Source organism: Micropterus dolomieu, linkage group LG21, assembly GCF_021292245.1.
Source record: "Micropterus dolomieu isolate WLL.071019.BEF.003 ecotype Adirondacks linkage group LG21, ASM2129224v1, whole genome shotgun sequence".
NCBI classification, from domain to species: Eukaryota; Metazoa; Chordata; class Actinopteri; order Centrarchiformes; family Centrarchidae; genus Micropterus; species Micropterus dolomieu.
Window position 1 is genome coordinate 18,504,721 of NC_060170.1, and position 24,298 is coordinate 18,529,018.

The 24,298-nt window shown below is 39.1% G+C and overlaps 1 protein-coding gene across 3 annotated transcripts in view; it reads right to left on the bottom strand.

Moving 5' to 3' along the window:
• The window catches only part of ipo11 (importin 11), a 164,334-nt gene that overhangs the window by 78,281 nt on the left and 61,755 nt on the right, over positions 1-24,298 (bottom strand). For all 3 annotated transcript variants that reach the window (XM_046034993.1, XM_046034992.1, XM_046034995.1), the window contains exons 16-22: positions 21,224-21,350; positions 12,318-12,351; positions 12,083-12,123; positions 9,542-9,658; positions 7,555-7,668; positions 5,784-5,899; positions 3,950-4,026 (exon numbers count right to left, since the gene is read on the bottom strand). In XM_046034993.1, coding sequence (XP_045890949.1) covers positions 3,950-4,026; positions 5,784-5,899; positions 7,555-7,668; positions 9,542-9,658; positions 12,083-12,123; positions 12,318-12,351; positions 21,224-21,350 — 626 coding nt within the window. The remainder of the gene's footprint in view (positions 1-3,949; positions 4,027-5,783; positions 5,900-7,554; positions 7,669-9,541; positions 9,659-12,082; positions 12,124-12,317; positions 12,352-21,223; positions 21,351-24,298) is intronic.

Here is a 24,298-nt window from a genome sequence, read left to right on the forward strand (position 1 = left end):
TTGACATTATTCTCATAACCGTACAAATCAGACATGCACAAAGAAGCAAAATGCTTAGAAAAGGGGAAAAGATACCTCAAACACATTTGGCTATCATTTTGTGGGGTTTTTTACTTGCTGTTAGCTTGATCCTGGAGATATGTGAAAGGTTTTATTTTTCCTTTTCTTTGCTTTCTAATGTATCAGTTAAAGCCAAAGAAAGCAGCACTCATCTACACTAAACAAAATATTGAACTGAGAAATGTGGCATGTCTCTATAGTAAACATAGAAACTGATGATAATAGTAAGCAAAATCGGGTCAAAAAATGGGCTTATTTCCAAAGATGTTATGTAGACCAAGATGGACGTGGGCACAAGATGTCTTTACAAGGACAGCAATATTTTGTCTCTGTTGTCAGGTTTGATTTATTTTCATAGACTGATAGTGGTTAAATATTAAGCTGTTGCTGGATCACTGAGAGAAAAGACAGTCCTACATCTTTAGACATATTACAAAGTACAACCAATTACAAAAACAACATCCCAGCCAGCCTGGACACTCACCAGTTTGCTTTCAGAACCAAAAGATCCAAAGATGATGCCATCTCCGCCAGGGGTGGAAATTAACTTTCTGGCTCGCCTGCCAAGGTGGCTGGTAGATGAAAAAATCTAAACATTTAAATTTAATAATACATTGCCTTTTGTGTTACATATACATTTGTGTCCGTCTTTTTAATGGAGATAATAAGGTATTATGTCAAATACAAACTTAAAAAAAAGAGGCCAGAGTGAAATTTGAAGCAAAATTATATTATTGCTATTAAATGTACCTAAAACTTACAAGATGCTGATTAATCATTCAACTTAAATCTTATCACTGCTCACTCTTAATCATGCTTTATCACTTTCTACGCCTTTTTCTGACCTCCTGGTTCTTACAGAGTCCTGGTGCCACAGCATCACAGCTTTTGTGGGATCAACATTTTTTAGACAGCCTATGGATCGTTCTCCTTGATCTCTGGGAGGACAGCAGGACCACTAGTAGATCTGACAGTGTGTCAGATCCTAGACTGGACTGCCAACTACCCAGCTAAAAGCTAAAAACACTCCTAGTACAACAAATTTTGTAATTAGCACCTAACACTAGCAGCTTTCACGCTGCATTTTTTCACGGGGGTATTGCGCCAATCTCCCGGCTCGCTGCAGTTTATGAAAGGTATGGAGCAGATTTTATCCGCCTCTGAGCAGGGTAAGTTGGTGACAGACACGAGCAAGAAAGGCGAAATGATCTGTTTGTGAAAAGCCACAGCCGACATGCCGTGGCACGCCGCTGGTTCCTGTAAAGCCGGACCGCTTTGTGAAAACACATATGGTTGCGGGATAAAGGCCTTTTCACACGGGATAAAGCTGCAAACTTTTGTTCAGTACAAAGAAGTGAATGAGACATAAATGCAGATATTCTTTTCTGCGCTGATCTGCATATGAAAGCGGCTACACTGTCCCCTTCCGACTCCTGTCACCTGTACCATAATACCCACCCCTTACAAATCCACGCCCCTAAAACACAGGTAACATGAAATTAACATAAACAACAACCAATGAACGCCCCTAATCCATGTGTTACACAATTTTAGATCCCTTGGTACATCGGGGAACAACTTAAGTGCGACACACAACCAACAAGAACGCCGGTCTGCTGCTAATTACTGTCAAATAGAAATTATATGCCAAATATATTTACCCACCAAATGTGGCGGGAAGCCTTCCAACAATTTGGCCGCCAAACGGAAAATCCACCCGCATTTAGCGGGTGTTAATTTCCACTGCACTCCACTCAGCCCTCACACACCTTGACATCTCCATGCAGGTGAAGAAAGCTCAAAAATGACTGTATTTCTTGAGGAAGCTTAAGAAGGGAAATTCCCGTGCCAATTTTTTGTCAAGTTTTACAAAGGAGCACTAGAAACCATCCTGACTGAAAACATCTCCAACTAGCATGGGATATACCCAAAGGATACTAAAGGACAGTACCCACCCCACCCACAGCCTGTTCACCCTGCTGCCTTCTGGGAAGAGAAATTTCTGCTGCCACACCATCAGACTGCAGAGCACTCCCCCAAGATATCGGACTTTTAAGCTGAAATTCATCCTCAGCACTGCTCCATTGATTATAGTTTATTTCTTTTTACCATTTTTCCAGTTGCTTTTATATAAATGTATATTGTCTGCTACTTAGCAGAATGGAGTTACAAACTCATTTTTCACTTTACAACCTGTTGCATTATGACAAATCTAATCTGTTGTGAAAACAACAGAGCCCACAGGAATGACTCTGTATTTTTGGTATGGCTGCAGCTTGTGTTTATTTATTATCTGCTGGGTTTTTTTCTCGATTAATCATTTGGTCTCCTAAAACATCAGAAAACTATGAAAATTTAATGAGTGACGGAATAAAAAAATTCTAGAGCCTATGGTGAACTCAAATATATTCTGTTGTCAGTCAAACAGTAAAAACCTCCAATATATCCAAATTATGATATCATTTACAATAATATAAGAAAAAATGTTCAATTCTCCCATTTGAGAAGCTAGAATATTCACATTTTTGGCCGTTTCACTTGCATAATGACTTAAAATGACTAATTATCTTAATAACTAATGACTAATATATGACTGTTTCCTAATTATCTGTTTGATTGCATATCAGTGAGACCTAAGATAAATGAGTGAATGTCTGCAGGTAAACGTAAGATCTTATGTACAGTACCCTTAAAGTGTTAATAATTATTTACACATACCATAACAAGTTTGGTAACAACTCATCTGCCAACCTCTAACCTTACTTCACTTTATCCACTCATGCCATCTTTCATTTCCCTCCATCCAACCTTCCATTTTCTCTGTTCTTCAATCTTGCACCCTCTTTCCAATTTTACATTCCCTGTTCTCTCCGTCAGTCCATCATTGAAAGCCACATTGCCTGGGTTTACCTTTCTGTTCGGCACTAGATACAAGTCAAAGAGGCCTCTCTTATCTTTCTATCCATCCATGTCCAAGCTCCTCAGAACACACCAGGGATAACGTTTGTCATAAATTTTCACATCATCACTTCCTCAGTCATTTATTTTCATCCACCTCCTCGTTGTTATGTTTCAACCTCCCCCTTTTCTTGAGCCTCTTTAAATCCTTCCGCCTCCATTGCATCCATCTGTGACTGTCTACTTGAGTCCTGCTCATCTGTGTCACATGGATTCCTTGTCCACATGATCAAATGCTCCAGTAAGCCAGTCAGGATACAATAGTGTTAATAACAGCCTGACTCGCTTTATGTGCAGAAGCACCAAATCAATACTGTTATACTGCAATACCTCATCATCACCACCCCCTGCGCACACACAGACACACACACCCCTGTACATACCACCGCAATGCTCCAGGCCTGCGATAAATCATCCAGCCAGTTCCATTCAATCTGCTACCACTCACAGCTGCCTACAGACCCAGAGTAGTGGCCCTGATGCCTTGAGGCTACTGCAAAGCTACAACTGTGATCCTTACAAGCTACAATAGCCTGAAGAGATAAAACTATGTATATTAACTCTGTGTCCAGGGATTGCATCAACTTTCTTACCTCATTCTTTCAGTGTCTCTGTGGTTAGAATTATTAGATCTTAAAATGCTCGTTTGTTCTTTCAGATTGTGCAGCTTTCTTGTCTATCTCACAGTCTGTTTAGACGTGAAATGTTTTCTGCGTCTCTTTTTTGAACCACACACAATCTCAAAATAAATATCCCTATTACATAGGGAGACATAATCTGACCTCAATCGATGCAAAATGCATCATTCTTGATGTTATTGTGATACCCTCCTTTCTCATTTGCACACACATCACACACACAAGTACAAACACAAAAGCAAACACACATACACAACAAGACCAGCAAACAAAGAAATCCCATGTGAGCTCACCCAGCAAAGAGGACATGTTCTGGAAAATTCTGAGCAGCTCCGGGGTGATGGCTGGGCTGTTCTCCAAAGTCACCAACCTGCATGATGAGAGGGAGGGAAGAAGGGGAGCAGGCAGAAGGGAGAGAAAAAATAAAGAAGAAGAGAGAGAAAGTGCAAAAGAGAGAAGAAAACAGAAGATGGGCGAAGTTGTGTGATAGGAGCATAGAAGACATAGATTAGAGATGGCAAAAGAAAATGGGAAGAGAAATACAGCGGGACAAATTACAGACAGAAAAAGAAGAGAACATGGGCATCATAAAGGTGGAGAAAGAATAATACATGGTGAAGAAGGTGTAAAAGGAAGAAAAATGGAAAGGCGGCATGGGAAAGCAAAGTTAGGAAAATCTGATAATAAAAAGAACCTGTTACATAAATCTGATGGTTGGTGGTTTAATCAGAAAGTTAACTTTTTTCCCAATGTGCTCCTAAATGAAAAAAATTAGGCCCACAAAAAGAGATACATTTTTTGAAAATCTAACACTTTGAAAACTTTTTGAAAGCTTTTAAAACACTGATCACTCATCACAGAAAACTACTATGATCATATTGTGGAACATGTAGTTTTTGAACCAGTTACTGACATAATCCAAACACACACACACAGATTCCCCTCTTTATTAGAGAGATATTGCAACAATAATAACATATTGTAACAAAAGTATGTTTAGATAACAGTATACTGTTAGTATAACATTAATATATCAATTATATAATGCTACCATATTCATTAATTTCATATAATAGTATACTATATAACTAACCACTAGTATAACGATAATTCCATTCCACATGTCTATTTTTAGGGGCAAATATTCGCACAGTAGAGCTCTGATTACATGAATTCACCACCCCTCTCTCTTTATTATAGGAAACACAGAATGATCAAAACCCCAAATAAAAATTGGTGGATTTCACCTGCAACTACTCAAGAAGGTGAGACACGAATGACTGATTTGAGGCATGCTCCACAAACTAATAGGGAAAAAACAAGACAGACAGATGTGGAAGACAGATACTGAAAGAGGAAAACCAGCTGATAAAAGATAAAAGCAGGAGAAAATGGCATTGACTTTGTAAACAAATATTTGGGGCACAGGGGTTTATCAGGCAGGACAAAAGACAGGACAGAGACATAAGACTGGCTTTGTGCTACAAGCACACACAGCATGCTGAACACTGCAGCTCTCCACAGACAGAAAAAAATAGATTAAGGAGAGAGTTAAAAAGCAGAGATGATGGGAGAGGAACAAAAGGTAACCATGCAAATTCTCTTCTATTGAACCAAACCTTTTGAGAGTGTATAGCATTTGCAAAAGTGAGTGTGCCATTATGCAGCACATTCTTGAGATAGCTGTAAAATGGCATGTGCCCAAAACAATATAAAGAAAAGATTGTGAGGCCACATAAATTATCAATAGCGTCATCGCCCACCTAGCGGTTGTCTGTGAAAAAGCAAATAAAAACAAGATGTCACAGTGAGCCCATTTTCCACTACTTATCTGCAAAGTGTTTGCATTTGGTTCCCATATATGCACTCAGCGTGAGTCAGTAAGTGAGGCTGATGACTAATATGACAAAGAAAGGACTCATGAGTGAATTGGCCGACGGAGAGAAACGGAAAAGACAGAGCGATAAAAGACAGCTATAGTCATAGTATGGATGTGTAGGTGTGTATATGAGTGTGGTCTCAAGTGCGAGGGAGGAAGTGACATCAATCAGTGCTTCATAAACGTCTGCCTCGGGGAGATTTTCTATATCTCATAAATGCGTAGTGTTTATGCATGTGGGTCCCTACCAAAGCTCCAGCCCATCCTCCAGTAAATACACATGTGGCGGCTGGGAAACATCGGTGCTCAGCTGGATGACAGGAAGAAGGAAAGGGTACAGGTTCTTACTCTCTGCCCCCAGGCCCTGTGGGAAAACACAGATACAGAAAGTCAATGGAAATATTTGGAAAACCTAAAAAAAAAAAAAAGCAGGTAGTGTTATGAGTGATACTTTATGCGCTTTAGCTTAACAGGTGTTCCTCGCAGACCATCTGAGCAGTGTTTAAGTTCAATATATCACTGCTCTGACTCACCCCTTTCCAGCAACACACACCTTTGTCAGGGCACGCTGCCCCCATGCTGCACTACTGGTGTGAGAGCATAACTTGTTCTTACAAAAGATAAGATGCATGTCGCACAGCCAGCAAGGTGCAGGGAGTGTGCAACTGTTCCGAATAAAAAGGTGTCCTAAATACTAGCTTTTTGTACTCAAAGGACTTGCAAAATACATGCCCTAAGATGCAAGCGTTGTTTAGTGACTTTTTATGTTATTTTTATGACTCTTAAAAACAGTGTGGGCACATTTACTTCCAATTGGTTGAGAAAATGCTCAGGTATCACTGCAGGATCTAAATCCATGTCCATTTAGGTCATACACATTTTAATGACATTTCAGGTGACATGGGGGGGCAGGAAAATGACATAAATTTTAATTTTGAAAGAATTGTTCTTTAAAATGGTAAATGGATGGAAAGCATTGTGTATTTCATCGAAAGTGCTTTACGATTTTGTCTCTCATTCACACATTTACAGACACACACACCAATGGCAGCGGTCTACCATGCAAGTAGATCTGAATCGCAATATGGCCAAGTGGAATATCGAAATTGCAGAAGATCAAGTTTTTTGATAATGGTAAAATATGTACAACATAAATCTAGCATTATGGTGCTACAGAGATACCACGGACTACATGTCATTTCCTCTAGATGTAAGGGAACATGCTTGTTTGGTACAGACCCCAGCAAAAATCACATTATAATTTTTTTCCAGTGAAAATAAGATGCAGAAATCATTTCTCATATCACAATCTCTGTCAAAATGATAGCAATATGATTTTTATTTTGCATATCTTCCACCATCGGGAGCAATTTTGGGTTCAGTGTCTTGTCCACGTGCACTTGGACGTGACTGAAGGAGCTGGGGATCAAACTGCCAAGTGTATGATCCACTCTATCTCCTGAACCATGACACACTCGGCCCTAAGTCATAAGTCACTCTTTTTGGAATTATCTCTCGTCATCTGGTATTTTGTGTGCTGTATGCAGATAGTTTCGCATGAGAACTCTTCCAACTGCATTTCGACTCATCATTAATAACTTGGATTCTGCTTTCCTGCTCATCTGTGAGGAAAGTATAAAACTGTTGAACAGTGCACATTTTTCTTTCTTTTGCCTGTATTGCTGCTCCTCTGATGCACATCAGTGAAATCCAGCCCTGTTGGGGAATTGAACGATGTTTTCCTATCATTCTTTATCGCCTGTATGTTTAATAGCTTTAGAACTTTAAAACCAATACTTTTCTTTTTTTTTTTATATCAGCATTATATTGCATACATTAAAATCTAAATGAGTGTGAAATTGCACAATTTGCTAATCCAAGTCCTTTCAGCTGTACAGATTCAGTGCCTCCCACAGTTCGCCAGATGAGTACTTTTTGATGAGTATTGTTACACACTCTGAAAGGAACTCTGTCTCAATCACTGAGTGTTTCATCTCCCACCCTGAGGATGCACCGTACCTGGACTAGGTGGATGAGAGTAGTGAGTATGGCACATCGAAGCATGTTGTGTTCTTCAGATTGCTTCCAGAGCAGGGGCAGGTACTGAACCAGACAGCCTACGTACGGTCGGATCTGAAGCAGAAGGAAATTAAAATGACGAATAAGAAGCCAAGCACAGAATACTGTGAATTTCAGCCTGTATCTCACACAACAACAAATACAGTGTATTTAACTACTATCAAAGTAATGTTAGAGTCTGCTGTGGATGATAAAAAAATAAAAGCCTTATTTGGGAGCAGTGACAGGGACAATGGTGTTCTCTAAATTGTTCCCATCTCAGCACAGTAGAATGTATTATGTATATTCAAAGAAAACTCAAGCAACTGCTTTGGCCTTGAAAGTGTGTTTTTCATTGAGTCTATAGAATAAAATAAAAATAAGCAACTACGCAATTAGTGTAAAATTTCCCCTCATAGCTTCCCTTCTCCCCCTCTGCCTCTACAGCCTCTAATTGCTGTGCCTGCTAGATTTACCATGGGCAAATACGTACACTGTCAATGGCACGTTGAAGGGGTGACAAGTGGCTGAGTTAAGGTTTTGCCCATAAACAAAAAATAAATAAATAAAAAACAGTCAGCAGCCCAACATACTTTATCTGACCCTGTGCTCTATACTACAGCTACTTCAACCACAATCTGTTTTCATAACAAAATGGGGCTGTATTTATTACTATTCTCTCTATCCTGAGTTATAAATACATCCTTTTTTTTCTTCTAAAATGCAGTTCTTTTGTTTCAAACACTAGAAAAGTGTGGGTATTTAGACACCAAGAGGATGCTATCACTCTCATTCCTGTGTGAAATTGGAAAACGTTATGGCACACTGTGATTTAGGTGCAGTTGCTGAGCAGCCAGCCAACTGTAAGGCATCCGAGTATGGCACTGAATTACAGACTTCAAAAAGTTTTCCGCAATTTTTCTTCTGCTGACTTGTGCTTCCTCTTCGTATTCCCTGTAGAAGCTATGTGGCTGAGTTGCAGACCCCACACTGGGATTTTTCGCTCGATTACACCTTTATAAAAGGAACTGGCTAGGAGCAGAGGGAACAGTAAAAAAAAAAAAATATAATAATAACAAGACATAGAGCCTCAAGGAGAAAGACAAAAAAATGAGAAAAACAGACCCAGAACTCCTCCTATGATGACATTTGTGAGACTGATAGCAGAAAAAGGAGCTAAATCTCATCATACCTGTCATCATGTTCATTTCAGCTAAAGCTGCACTCATGGTTTCAGTGACTTGTTTTTTCAGCTGCTGCCACTCTTTGTGGGCTCAAAATCCCTTGTGAGAAGTGTTAGAATATTAATAGGACTTCCACTGAGAAGTTTAGCTAGGGCCAGTGACTGGGGAAGACTTAACCAGACTGACAGTTCACAAGGATGAAAGCCATTTCTGTGACAGATTCAAGTCAAGAGATCGTTCAAGGGAAGGTGCTTAAAACGGATCTGAAAAGAGCCTGGGGGGGTCAAGAGGAAGGTCAATTTTTTAAGTGTTGGCAGTTAAGTGGATTAGAACAACTTATTGGATGCTCAGGGGGAAAAAATCCATATATCCACAAAAGCACTGAAGTGGCAGAGGGGAGACTGTATCATCAGGGTAAGTTAGAGCAGATATAAGAACAATGGCTGCCTTAGGCATTGTGATTTACAAAGAGTCAAGAATCACAGTTGCTTTTCCAGCACCAGTGTCTCAGGATGTGAAAAATAATTCATGTCTCTCTTTCTTTGAGGACAGACAACCTTGGTGGTCTGGGGCTAAAACAGACAGATGTTTTCTTATTATGTGTTATAATATTTTTTTAACAGCTTCAGAACTCACAATCTCCACAGATGTCAAACACAAGGGCTCCTTCAAAGACATTGTTTTGTTTTTTTACTCAGCTTCACAAGTAACCTTTCACATGTTCACGTTCCAAACACTTCTTTGCTTGATATTTCAAATCTCACCTGGATGTTGACTCTTTCGATGACACAGGAGATGACATGGAGCACCTGCATTTTAGTGTCACACTCCGTCACCTGCTGCAACAACTGGAAGAGAAGCCCGAAGATAGACTCGAGGTACTGAACAAAGAGAGGAGAATTTAAGAGTTAGAAAAGGGGGAAATGGGCACCTGAAGGTGTTCATTTATTCATTGATTATTGTGAAATTTTGATTCCACTCGTAAGCATTTATAGTAGGGGTGGGAGAAAACAATCAAAACCCAGCTATACGATGCTATTAATGCTAGTAATTGCGTGGGAATCCTGTATCCATACACAGCTATACAAGTAATTATTAATATTGCAAATACAAAATTAAACTTATTGATACTATAATAATTAAAAAAAAATTTCTGGTGATGTCAGCACAGGCCTGTGCAATTGGTAGGAAGTTGGTCAAAACAAAGATGGGGGCATCAGAGAAAGAGATTGTGATGCAGAAAACACGAACAGAACTGCAAAATGGAATCAGCCGTAAAATAAGGAAAATCGTGGAATCTACCAAAATATAGATGTAATTTATAAAAATCAAGGCTTCTCCTAGCATTATAAGCATTTTGCTTTTGTTTGTTTTTCACAGTGCTTAACCCAGACATACAGAAAAAACACTGCTCCTTCAAATCAAGCTTTGTAAACAAGGAGGGGTGTTTCCCACGTCAGAGCAGCCTCCGTCAGACCTACTTATAGTGTGTATTCGAGCAGCACATGGTGGCTGTCCTGCAGAAGAACCGTGGGTAGAAATTATCAGTAGGCAACTATGGTAATAGTTGTAAAAACATTTTTTCACTGCACTCTCCTGGCTTCCTCCCGCGTCACAGCAGTAATGTTATGTGTTATGTTTAATGTTACGGTAACGTTAGTGGATGTAGGAGGCTACGCTGCTGACAAACGTAGATTTCTTTCTGAAACAGTGAGGCAGTTCAGCTAATGCCGTGTTTATCAGTGGAGGAGCGCTAACGTCGTAATCAGAAATACTTTATTGATCCTCAAGGGGAAATTCCTTTGTCACTGAGCAGTTAAACTATAGCGTGTAATGTATCCTAAAATATATCTGCGGGCCATTTGTTTGTAGCTACAGTCGGCGTGTAGGAAATGATTAAACCAGAGTGGACATGTAAATAAACGTGATGTGAACAAGAATGTAACACCTTCCTGCCAGATAACGTCATCTAGGCTAACGTTAGCTCATCTTTTAAATGTGATACATCGAAGTTATAGTTGCAAGTCCTTGTTGCAACAGCAGGTCTCTGTATCGTAGACAGCATGTTTAAGAGCCAGATGGTTGAGAAATAGTTTCTCGTAGCTTTGGATATTATTAAAGAGTGCTGGTAAAGAGATCAACTAGATGTGAATATGCAAGATTGAAAGTAGTTATTATGGCAGATTATCTGTAAGGTAACAATACACATGCTTATTCTGTCTCACTCTCTCTGTTTGCAGATGCCTAAAAAAGATGCCCCTCCTAGAAGCAAATATTTATTGATGTGCAATTGTTCACATGTGAAGCTGTTGAGGCTGTTCTATTTTATTAACATAATCCATTTAGGAAAAGGTTTTATAGCCCACATACAGAACAGCTTTCAATATCGGCCTGTTCTAAGTGTAGTTTGGGCAGGAAAAGGATCTATTATCCAAACCATTTTCACAATCTAAGTATCGGCTCATAAATCGGCTCTTTTTCGCTTTTATAATCGGCACTGGCCCCCAAAAACCCATATCGGTCACCCTTTAGTAATAACCTATTTAACAGAGGACAATTTACAGTACATGTATTGCAACAATGCATTCATTGTGAATCATCCCTATTACTAAACTATTTTAATGTCCTAGTGTTGCAATACATGTACTGTGAACTGTCACCATAAATAACTGAACATAAATTTGAATATTTCTATATGCATATTGCATGATACATCAAATTCAATGTTATGGATTATATTTGTAATATTTTCTTATTGAATTGTTAAAATTGTATTCATCCACAATTTGATTACACACTCTTTCTGATGACAAAATGTTTTGTTATAGAACATACAAATCAGAAAAATTTTAATGGAAAACTTGGGAAAAGAATTTGGGACAAAATAAAACGGGAAGGGAAGAAGAACATGAAATGATGACGCGATTTGCAAGGAGTGTTTGAAAATAAAATTCCAAGAACATGAGGGTTCAACCCTATACGCCACCATCCAGAAATAATGTTAACCGCTGACGGCCAAGCCAACATTAAAGTCAGCTCCACTGATCAACCAACACTGGACAAAATTAGCTTGACAAAGCTACATTTCAATTCTGCTTCATGTGCAACTACATATGTTTACACAATATTCAGCATACCGCAAAATGTTTAAAATCACAACATCATATCGTGACATAAGTATTGCGATATCATCGTATCGTGGGGTCTCCGGTGATTCCCACCCAATATATACACACATATATACATATTATTTCACAATAATAATGATATAGCATAACATAGTATATAGAATTGCAAGTACTTACTGGAAGAAACTGCTCTGTCCGGAACTCGAAGTCATCAACAGGTGGCCATGAGTTAAGGATGAAATCAAACTCCTTGGCATAGTGATGTATAGATACTGACTAACAACAGACTGGTAAAGCATGTATGCCTTCAGAAGCTGCAAGGCTTAAATTTAAAGCTTAATAAGAATAGCATGATCAATGTATTTCATGCAATAATTATAGGTGGTGGGGGTGGTAAGTATGGGAAGGATATTGAGCTTCAGGGTTGTAGCTGTCTCAATCCGCACCTGTGAGGAAAAAAAGACAAACATGCAGTTCATTTTAAGAATCACACCTTTACCCCTCTATCAATGATTCTGGATTGTCCAGAACTGCAAAGAAAGAAGATATACTGAGTTTGTAGTGAACTAAGCTCAGAAACATAGACTGAGCGCAAAATAAATACAGAAATAGATATAGCTGCACATGCAGCAATGCAACCAGATTCAACCAAATACAGTTCTCAATCTTACAAAAGGCCTTCTTAAGCAAATACTTTCTATGAGTATGCACCTGCAGCATGTTAACTAAATTACAGGCTGTCTACTGTTAAAAAGAGGTGGCCAGCTCCAGTCTTATCCACTCTAGCAGTGTAATCCAGCTGTGTCAGAGTAATGGAGGTGGAATGTCCATCAGGGAGAAAGTGGTCAGATGGAGAAGAAGAGATTAAAGAAGGTAAACGAGTAAAGAGAAAGCTGAGGGACTGAGAACTCAATTACAGCCGTCATTGCTTTCAACAATTTCACAACACCTTTATAGTACGAAAGATAGGAGTCTCTATGGGTGAATAAGTGAGGGTGAATTTCTGTGTGTGTGAGAGCAGTGTTGTGAACACTACCCAATCTATGAAAGGTCTTTCAAGCATTGTCATTTATTTTTTGTCTCTAAAAGAGCTACATTATTACAAGGAAGTTATGTTTTTGGCGCAGTTTGTATATCTGTCAGCAGGATTATGGCATGAAGATGGATGGATGGATGGATGGATTATGGAAACTTGGTGAACAGGTGTGGCATGGACCTAGGGTGAACCCATTACATTTTTGAGTGGATCCATGGCAAAAAAATATTGTGTGTTTCACCAAAATGCATAGTTTAAGTCAAATAACAAAACATTTTCTTAGGGAAGAACGTCTAAACCATATATTAAGACGCGTTTCCACCGCAGGGATCAGGGTCTAAATTTAGTTTCAGGGTCTTTATCTTACCCCCAAAAAGGTCCCTGCTTGAGAGGTAGTAATTTCCAAATTTACCTGTACATTCAGGGGGTGGGGCTTGCCTTGCAGTGAATTTCTGAATGGTCGAGAAGAGAATACTGGCTTCACACTGAGCATGTCTGTTTTTTTCTACCATTGTTTGCAAACCAATAAATCACGATCAAATGTCAAATAGCACACACAAGTCTTGCCTTAGATCGTACATCGGCATTCAATTTATAGCTCAGAAATAGCAGCCAGCGCGCAGGGGTGTGTTTAGGCTACAACTAACAGCTGATGGAGTTACGCTAAATACTGGGTCCGGAGATGTTGTTTAAAGTTTTCATCAGTCAGGAGGGCTCTACATGTAGCTGACGTCGGTCTCCTCTTCTCCAAAAGAAATGGACCTGCTGATTACTTTCTCTGTACTGGAGTTCTTTTAAGAACTTGATGGCTTTATCCAGTTTGTTATTAAATTTTAATGAACTTTAATTTATTTAGTCTCTTTATTATACTCTCAAACAAAAAAATGTTTGTTTTTTTTAAATGGTCAAGCATATAGTTTTCATTATATTCCAATCAAATTTGATGTTCATATATACATTTTGCTCATCGATAGTGGTTACTAAATAATGATGCCTGCCCACACATCAGCTGGTTAATTTGCCTAATATTTGCAGGTCTTTAGACCGCGGTGTAAACGCACACAACAATGAGCTGAAGTAACCTTTTAGTTACTTGAAAAGTATATCATGGGACTAAAAGTCCCGGGTACTTTTGGTGGAAACGCAGCTTTAGTGGTTGCGCTTGCAGATTTGCATATCATAGAGGACTGCACCATTGGCCTCGGCGGAGGTCTGTGCTCTCTCAGTACCCTTCTAGGTCATTAAAGAGGTGATATTATGCTTTTTGGCTTTTTCCCTCTCCTTTATTGAGTTTTATACCTTTTTTGTGCATGTAATAGGTTTACAAAGTGAAAAAGCCCAAAGTCCACCCCAAAGGGAGTTCCCATCTCCCACAAAGAACTCTGCTCTGAACTGTGTTATGGCCACTGGTAGCAGCCTGTGTTTTGGTTACTGTCCATGTGTTTTCCCAGTATGCTAAGCAGACTGTGCAATGCCCGGCTGAGGATTGGCTGGTGTCGGTGAGGATCTGTCTGCTCCCGCCTACATCTATCCTGATCGGAGCAGTCCCAAGACTGTCCACCAATCTGTGAGCTGTGGTTGAGGCCTGCTGCTATAAAAGCCACCATACTGCCATGCAAGGGGCGCTCTCTGTCCTTAACTGTTTTGCCTCTGTGCCGACCACTGTTTGTGTTGAGCCTAACGTATGTATATTGTATGCTAGTTGCAGCAGCTTCACTTCTGTGGCCTGCTTGTGTTTGTTACTGCTATTACTGAGAGTCAGTATTTATTTTGTTGAGAGTAGTCTTTGTGTTAGCTGTTTAGCTAAAGACTCTGTTGCAGCAGTTTATTTCACTACTGAGAGTCAGTAAGTGTTTGTTTTTGTTAAGAGACACACTTGAGTTAGTTTGTGTTTAACCGTGTGTCTGCAGAGTTGGGCTAGGTTTAAGAATAAGTACTGACACCCACTCTACACGTAGGATTTTCCCTTGTTTAGTACATTAGGTTTAGGGGTGCTGCGCTCCCAGTGTTTTGTTTTGACACACCCAAAATAGAGAGGTTTTGTTTTCACTTTGGTTTTCGAGTTAGTAATCCCTGTTTTGGAGGGATCTTTTTTTGTTATCTTGAGTTCGTTTTCACAGCACCCACTTGCCCAACTTTAGTTTGTTGAAACCTTGTCAACTCTCTTGTATAAATAAATAACTTCCACCGTACCAAGTACATCTGGTTTATGCGTACGTCCCTTTTCCCCTAGTGAGCTGGGATGTAACAACTGCCTGGAAACAGCTCATTTGTAGTCTAGCCGCTTCCCTTTCATCCTTATGACTGCAGGGAAGAAAGCTAAATGCGCCACATATAACGCTCGCCAAACGGCTACTCTGACAGACCCTCAAAAACACCTGTGGAAAAACCTCTCCTCTCCCTTCCAAACACTTGCTACCCTCCAGACAATTAATGGACATGGAGTTGTTACTGTGATGTAGAGACAGAGCCCAGTTAAAACTTTATGGATAAAAGATATGTTTGTTACAGATTAATAACTCACCACTCAAACTCTTGCTCCAGCCAAGCTAGTCGGCAACATGTACAGCTGAAACAAAAGCCGTGTTTGCTTCTCACTGACCCGCACTTCTCTGCTTCTGATTGGCTATTACCGGCTTTTCGCTGACCCGCCTTTCTCTGCTTCTGATTGGCTAGTTGTCCTTAACTAGGAACTGTGCATGTGCAACTCCAGACAAAGATCATTTAGAGACAAGAAGTATCACTCCACAGTTAAAACAAAGCCTTCAACACAGGGTGACAAGAGGAGCTGCAGCAATGTGCAGTATGAAAACAAATACGGTGTTTTTTGAAAATTAAACCATGTAAACCTGTTCTGGTACAACCCCTAAATAAGACTTAGAACCTGAATGAGCATAATACCATTTCTTTAAGTGTTTTTCTGTGACCCATACACCCTGGCCCTTCCAGAAAAAAAAACTGGTGAGTTGCTTTGCATAATACTGACTTAAAAAATAAATAATATGTACACATTTTCACATCTATTAAATATAGTAAAGCCTAGATTATTTTGGAAGACAGCATACATTTGCAGGAAGAAAATGTGTTTGTTAAATATTTTATTTTTCAGTCCATAAATCATTAATATATTCATTTTTGTGGTTAGTCTCTTAAAACACACATCTCCATAGAAGTAGCTGGAATTTCTCTTTTTTGGGCTCTCCACTTTCCATACTTTTAATGTCAATCAGTTCAAAGGTAAGTCCACTTTCTGGATGTTACTTCTATGCGTGATCACATTTTTGTGCATCAAACCAAAGCATAAGCTCAGTAATATCACACTTCACTAGCTGGTGCATTTCCCAAGTGACAAATGTAAATGAGAAGCAATCTTTCAAAAAAGTAAAACTCCCACAAAATACAACTACCATATCTTTAGCCCAGACTGCAGCAGGATGATAACAGCAAGGTTACAAACTTCAGCTTTAAAATGTATGATGATTTATGATGATTGGTGTGGTATGCGTTAATGAAGGAAGGAAACCAACAACAGGCTAAAATCTTGCAACAATATGATTTAACATTGTTTTGTCAAAGGAGCATATGTCATGAGGTGGACCGTATAAAGCCTGGTTGCTTAACCACCTAGAGGCTAGCCACCTATGACAGCACCCACCTGTCACTTAAAGCCACCATGTCCTTAATTATGCATAACTTTAAGCCTTAATGTGATTTAAAACTGGTAAGCTGTATAAAAATCCACCCCTTGTATAGATCAAAACCATTTTTGTACCAGGTTGGGCATTTTAATATAGGGGTCTATGCAGACTGACTTGCGTGGCCATTTGAGGAACTTTCGCGTTAATGTGAACTTTCGATAATGTGATATTGAGACCAGATGTAAATACAACTACTTTTTTACTAGAACACAGCATGAAATTAAGTCATTAGAAACACATCTGACACAATTACATGGATGAAATTATTTGCATTATCTGTACAGAATGATGTTTAAATCTGTGTAACTTATTTATAATGAACATTTGACAAGCAATGGGTTTGGCACTGTCTCAACATGGTAAAGTTTCATCTTCTCTCTAAGAACAGCATGGCATAAAATTTCCTATTCATTCAGAAAGACATGAAAGCATGTTTCACATCATTGTGAATCAAACATATTATAACTGATAAACTGGCTTAATTGTGCTCCATTCACAAGAATTTCAAACACTCATCCTATACGTCCACATAAGATAAGCAAGATCACTGTAAAATGTACATTCAAGATCTGAAATTGCTTATAGTATATAATTTCAGATGGATTTTGAGATGTACAAATTTTTCGCCCCTGTGCCTGCAACACCATAAAATACAGAATAATGTTTTAGTAATGCTGCATAGATTAACAAGCAACAAAAGGAGTATGTTGATGAACGAGGCCCATCAGTTGCCATCAGCACTGGCCTTGTTGGCAATTCAAACACTAATGACAGAAACTGCATTTCTATTCCACCGCAAGCGTAGAAGATAATAGATTGCTTGATGAAATAGTCAGATGGGTCTCAAACACACACACACACACACACACACACACAATGCCTGACAATGATTCAGTCAGAACATTTGCTTCACATTATTCAGTCTCAAACTGTCTTTGTGGGATACTAAAAAGCAGCAGGTTCAAACTGAATTTAAAAGTGCTTAAATGTTTAATCAGGGAAAATTACATTGAACCACCTCACTGAATCTAAACAAACCAAATAGAAGCATCAATTTGGAAACAACTCAGTAGAAAGCAATACCAGATCTCAAAAAATTGGTAGGAAGGTAAATTATAGCCAAACTGCATGCATGTTAACATAAATGCACACTCAATAATAATTCAACCAGTGCTCCACCGCTTTTCAAACAGCAGTTATTACATGGGCTGTAGATAAATTTAATACAGATGGCATTGGCTAAGTCAGCCCAGCAGTGGGTGAAAGTTTCATTGTGGCCTCATAGACAGAGGCATTAAACAAGCATTATCTGGAAACAATAATTCGCACAAATTGTTGCTAGAGCTGGCTTATCACTAAAATCACTGAAAACAGAGTGCAATCTCATGATAATCTAAGAGAGAGAAATGACTAATGATTAGTGTTTTGGATTTGCTTGTGTGTCTCAGATATTTAACCACAAAAATAATAATTTTACAGTGATTGTAAGACAATGACAACAAATGTTTGTGTTTTGGGGAAAAGACAAATAATGTGTATTCAACACAATTTTTAAAAACAAAAGGCCCATTACAATTCACTGTCCTCTCCTTGTTGTTCAGTTTGTGATCTTCAATTTCAGTAGACATTTGAGGTTCAAAACTGATGTCAGTCGCAATTGTGTATTTACCGTACAGTAACTTTTGGTTACCAGGGTAGTAAAGGAATTTCACTATAGAATCCTGGAAGCACCAATACCACCATGTCTGTCAGGAAAACAGACCAATGACTCCCAAATCGCACACTCCAAAGCTCATAACACCTCGACCCAGAAGGGTAAACACTACAAGCCCTAGCTTGTGGGCTAGCACACAGTTAACCATCAACCCACACTGAGGACAAGTACGCCAGTGGAGGTGCCGTCACATACAGGCAGTAAAATAAATGTGTGTGGGGATGCCCAACTAGCAGTGCCAGACTGCAGACTATCAGGAGGCTGCAGTCCATATGAACCACCCTCCTGGCCAAAAAAATTCCTGATACCAGATATCTATGCTCAGTGACTGACTGAGGCCTGCGTCAGCTAAGGAGGTCGAATTATCTTCACAAGGAAGAATGCTGTGTGGGAGCCACGGGCATTTATCAAGGGGGAGCAAGCTGGTCTGTGTAACTCAAGGTGATTGGTCTGTCTCCCAACAGACGTGGTCGTATTAGAGCTTCCGTGATTGGGCAAGATAGAAGGTGCTTCCCATAGTGAGATACTGAGCAAGGTTTGAAAGAGAACCAAAAACTCAAATGTATAGGGTTAAAATCATGAGGCAAAAATTCATATTTAACACGCCTCAAAGCGTTCCTGCAGTCGAGGAAAAATGAGCAGAAATGGGCCACACTGCTGACTAAACATCACAGCTTGATGCCGTCAAAGCTGGCTTTCGTCGCAAATTCTAGAAAACATTATTACCTCCCACTGGGAATGCAAATGGCCTGAAAACAGAAGGAGTTAAACTTGCCACTGAGTTTATTTTTAGTCTTCACTCAGAATCTGAGTAATCATCATAGAAGAATGCAGCTATTGGAGAGAAGAGGAGACTATTTTGGAGGAAATGAAGATTCAGCTCATGAATGTCATTGATAGATGCCAACGAACTCTTCGTGTGTGTTTGAAGATTGCATTAATCACATTTAAGGTACAGGCTTGTCTATCAGTTATATTACCAAGCTTGTAGTGTTCTTTCTTCTACTAAATAAGCACATCCCCATTAATTAAGACACTTGCGTTTTTAGGAAATCAAAGGCAGAAATCAAAGGCAGCAGTTAGTTTAAACATGTTTTTGACACTTAATCTGAAACCCATTCAGCCCACGTGTTAAATGACATTTTGATAAAACTACAACTCTACTAACTCTACAGTTTTTCCCAGTAGAACTACATTAATGAAGAGATCATTGTTGCTGCCTCTCACTCTCTTATATTCTCTGTCTGTCTTGTTAAAAAAAAACACTTTATAAGACATTGTGTGGCTGGGCTGAAGCATGTTCATAGGAGCAAATCAATAAATCTTGTTTGTCAATTACTCCTTTCAATAAAAGTACAGAAACTGAAAGGTCAGAGATAAGCATCTTGAGTAATTCACTGAAGTGAAAAAACAAGACCACAGAACAGCAATAGAGATACTGATAACCAACTGGACTGATTGATAAGGGCAGTTTTCTCCATTAGTCCATTAAAAGTTCACTAATTGATTAAAACTATTATATTAGTTGGTTTGGTAGCAGATATGTTTATGTAAAGTTCTCTGAATAATCTCCACATCCATGTCACATCACTAGGGGCTAAAATGAAGGTGGACTAGAAAACTGAATAATGAATTGTTTTGCCTACATGGAAACTTGCCCAATAATTAGAAATATAAAGAAAATTATATAACCTGTGGACCTCTGTGACATGTATGTTCTTGAATGGCTTCAAGATGAGCCACTGAATGTGCAATGCCAAGGGAGACAACTGGCTAAATCCATATAATGCTACATACACATGTTTAATACCCCTGTAGCTGCCTGCTAATGATTCACAGAGATGTGACTTGCTTCAGTTCATTGATATCCATTGCACCAGGTGGCATTAGGTAAAGTTAGGGTGCTACAGACCTATGTTCTGTATATTATTCAACATCGTTAATGTTAGCATGTGTACTTCTGCACCGTTAATATAAACAAAGTACCCAGATGGAGTATGCATCATACATGTCCTAACTGGGGACATGCAACATTAAAGAGCTGCAGAAATGTTTGCGTTTATGCTTCCTTCCATCACATAATAATCATCAGAGCATGGTGTTTCAATGGGCTCTCCCTTACTACATGAATTATTACCTTAATTATGTCATAATCCTAATTACATTATAATCACATTATGTGTTGCAATTGAGATGAAGGGAAGTAAACATACATCTGAAAGTTACTCCACACAAAGATGTATTGTAAAGTAAGAGGCAATTACACACAGAGAGATTGAACCCAGTTAGTCATTAAGGTTCAGTCTAATGGTGGGATTATGTTGAACTGCATTGTAAATAATGCATGGAATTTTTCACATTCCTTCATAGAAATTATGTTAAAAGAAAACACATCAATCATGTGCATGGCTCATGACGCAAGAAACCCAAGGATGGCGAATTGTAATTTGAGGTGAAGATTACTATGAACTCTTTTCCACAAATAGGATCACAAATGGGTTTATCAAGGCCATGGATTCATAAAAATGCTAATGAGTAAATAAAAGGTTTAGCTTTTTAATCAAAACAAATATGAGAAATTACCTCTGTGAAAAAATACTAAAGAAAATCTCAAATGTATGTATAGAAATCAGATGACAAAACTTTCCCACAATACCTGACTAACTATGTTAGGCTTTGTTTGTAGAAGGCTGGCAGCATAATAGCTGTGGTTCCACGCTGTTAGGCAGAGAACTGTGTTTGTGTAGCTGACTGTGCACTTTCACTAACTGCCCATTTCTGCCATTATGAATCCAGTGTTTTCTGGGGGAAGCTGGCACTCTAGTCATAATAAACAGTTAACCAAAAAAAAGAGCCTGTGGCTGCCTTACCACTAAATCAGGATCCTGCATGAGGCTCAGAATGACCTCGTACAGTAAAGGTCGAAGGTCAGATTTGAACTTGACAGAGATCCACTGTCCTATTAGCCAAATGACTCGTCGGCGAATCAACTTGTACCTGGAAAGAACAGAAGAGAGAGGAGAGATGTTGATTGTGGTTGCAGAGGGAGAGAAATACTTCAATACTATCATACACTCTTCATCCATGTAATAATTTAGAGAAATGGACCAGCTGACTCTTTATTCTTATCTCCACAATTTAAAACAATTGAGCCAGCTTTTAAAATTAAGAAATCAGTGATGTCATTGCTTATGGTTCATCTTGAAATTGCTTTTATACGTATGGTGTAGGGCTGCAATGATTAGTTGATGTAATCAACGACATCGACTATAAAAATTTGTTGAAGTGAAATTTCATGGTCGACGCATCGTTACATAGATGCCGTTTAAGCGAGAAATAGCAATCTTTATATTAGGAACATTTCTGGTTGCTTATTTCTAACTGTAATGCACTACAGGAAGTGCTTCCACTGTCTGCCATGACTGCTTGACTGTAGAAGAAGCATTCATACGAGAAGCGGCGGAAAGTAAAGGAGAAAGAGGCGAACAGCTTTTATTTAAGTTTTGCACGCTATTTATTCACTAAATACACTTTTGGGAGAATTTGAATATTGGCAGTTTTACCAAAGTTGATGGCGATTTGAAAATGTGCTCATACATTTTCGGGGTTGAGAAGCTCCACAAGCGCCCGCAGGGCTAACGGTGCACTGCAAAAACTGAGCTCTCAAAAACAAGGGAAAAAAGCATTAAAATGGGGGAAATATTACTTAAAATAAGCTAAATTATCTGCCAACAGAACAAGAATATTTCACTTGCTACTTAAGGCCAAAAAAACTTAAAACAAGTGAAATTCTCTAACATAAAAGCCGCCTGATAAGAAGAAATATCTTGTCAGACAAAAAACAAGTATATTTTGCCTTCAATTAAGATAATTAATCTTAATAAGATTTTTGTTTTTGCAGTGTGCCAGCCGGCCGGCTGGCCGGCCGGCCAGGCACAGCCACAGAGCGTCCTGGTTCCACTTATTCAGACCACTGCAGCAGCAACAACAGAGCAGCAGAGACAGAGGAGAGGCAGTGTTTCCTATACGTTCATTTATTTGTGGCGGGCCGCCACAAATCTGTCCAACACAGACTGTATAGGTCCAACACAATGCTGGAAATGTCGGAGACCAAGGTTTAAAAAAGTTATTAGTAATGAGTAATGGTTTAAAGTAAATCAAGGAACATCTGGCTCGTGATGTTGCCTACAGAACATTCTCCGCTGAGTTACTGCCAAAAACTATAGACCATATATAAAAAAAACCTATAAGCCTTTTAAAAAGTAAACTACAGAAGTAGTATGAAAGGGGACTGTTGCTTCATTATTCTAAATAAACATTACATTGTTAGTGTACAGTTGTGGTTATAGTACTTGCTTTTAATTTTCTTTATCAAAAACCTTTGTGTTACAGCTGTATGTTTCTATGTGCTTTCTCCATGTTCCTTTTCTGCCCTAGTTCTGCCTCAGAATTACTTCTTTAAAAGCTCCTGTGAAAGCATCAGAAAGGAGGCTTTTTGATTTGGGACTGCTGGTCTTGCTGCCTCTCAGCTGGGGCATTTTGTATTATGGGTTGTTTACATTTTAGTGTACATGTGAATGCCACCAAATTAGAATCCTCAGAGAACTAAAGATAGCGGCTCTATTACACACGATATTGGAGAACAAGTCGGAATTTCCACAAAAAAACTGATTGAAAAAACAACCCGAGAGACAATCTGAGCAAAGGCAGAACTAAGTGAAAAAAGTGTTTCTTAAGAATGAGTGTGTTGGGTGTGCATTTGTTTAAATGTATGCATGCCAGCAAAGCCTGAGGGACATGGCAACCAGTGACAGAAAAACTAAATAAGGTAAAAAGCCTAGTTCAAAAGCTAGAATGCTCAAAAATCCAAAGGGGGTGAAAAGTGTGTGATATGAATTAAAATGCCCGGCACTGTGTGCCCTAAATGTGAGGCACTGCATATCGGCAACTGTTGGTTTTTCAAGGGTTGTATCAGGCAGGCAAGAAGTGTCCCTCAGCATCTGCCCTCGTTTGTATCCAAACCAGAAATTGTGTCTGAGGACCGCCGTGACAGAAATGAGCGGATGGAGGGATGAGAGGATAAAGGACAGGGGGATGACACTCTTGTTGGCTTCTTGTCAAATATCCACAGGGAGCCAGAGACCACAGTCTGGGCCAGTAGCCAGAAGACTCTAAACAGCATGACTCAGAACTTGGAGACGGCAAACAATACTGTGTGCAGGTGCCTATGGGTGTGCAAGAAAAGAGAAAAGGGCGTTTGCTTGTACAAATAAGCACAAAGGCTTGTTACTGTGTCTTTATACATATACATTTTCAATGAATGTTGGCCAAATGCATTTTAAAAACTAAAATGTTGCCTGTAGATAACCACCACTAACAACATTTAGCTTAATATATTTTGGACTTGATTTCTCATCATCTTAAAAGCACAAGATGACCCCCTTAGACACTCCTGGGCTAAACTCCTCAGGAGTAGTGAAGCATGCAAGGACAATAAACTAGCATCTAATTACTTTTAAAGGCAAACAAAGGCAGCCAGACCAATCTGATTCTCTACAAGCTTTTATGGAGGCAGCAAACATATGGGATAGTTCCAACATGATAGATACAGCAGTGCCAGTAGACAATGGTCATGGGCACACTCCCAGAGCGCTCACTATATTCAAATTCCAAACAACAGCTTGGCCCCAATATACTGGCACTCAGATAACAAGTCAGTGACATCAAGAGTAAATAATCAAATCAGAGATGTTTATCTGTTGTCAGACGCTCACACAGGTTAAATCTACAGTAATCGTGAACTTTTTGGTGTATTCTTGATTCTTAAGATAACAAATAGCTTTAATTCTGACAACATTATAATCCATTTGCTGATTATTAGTCATTCATCACATCTGCTGAAGTGACAAAAAGATTAGTTTTACCAACTCTTGAGTGCAATACAA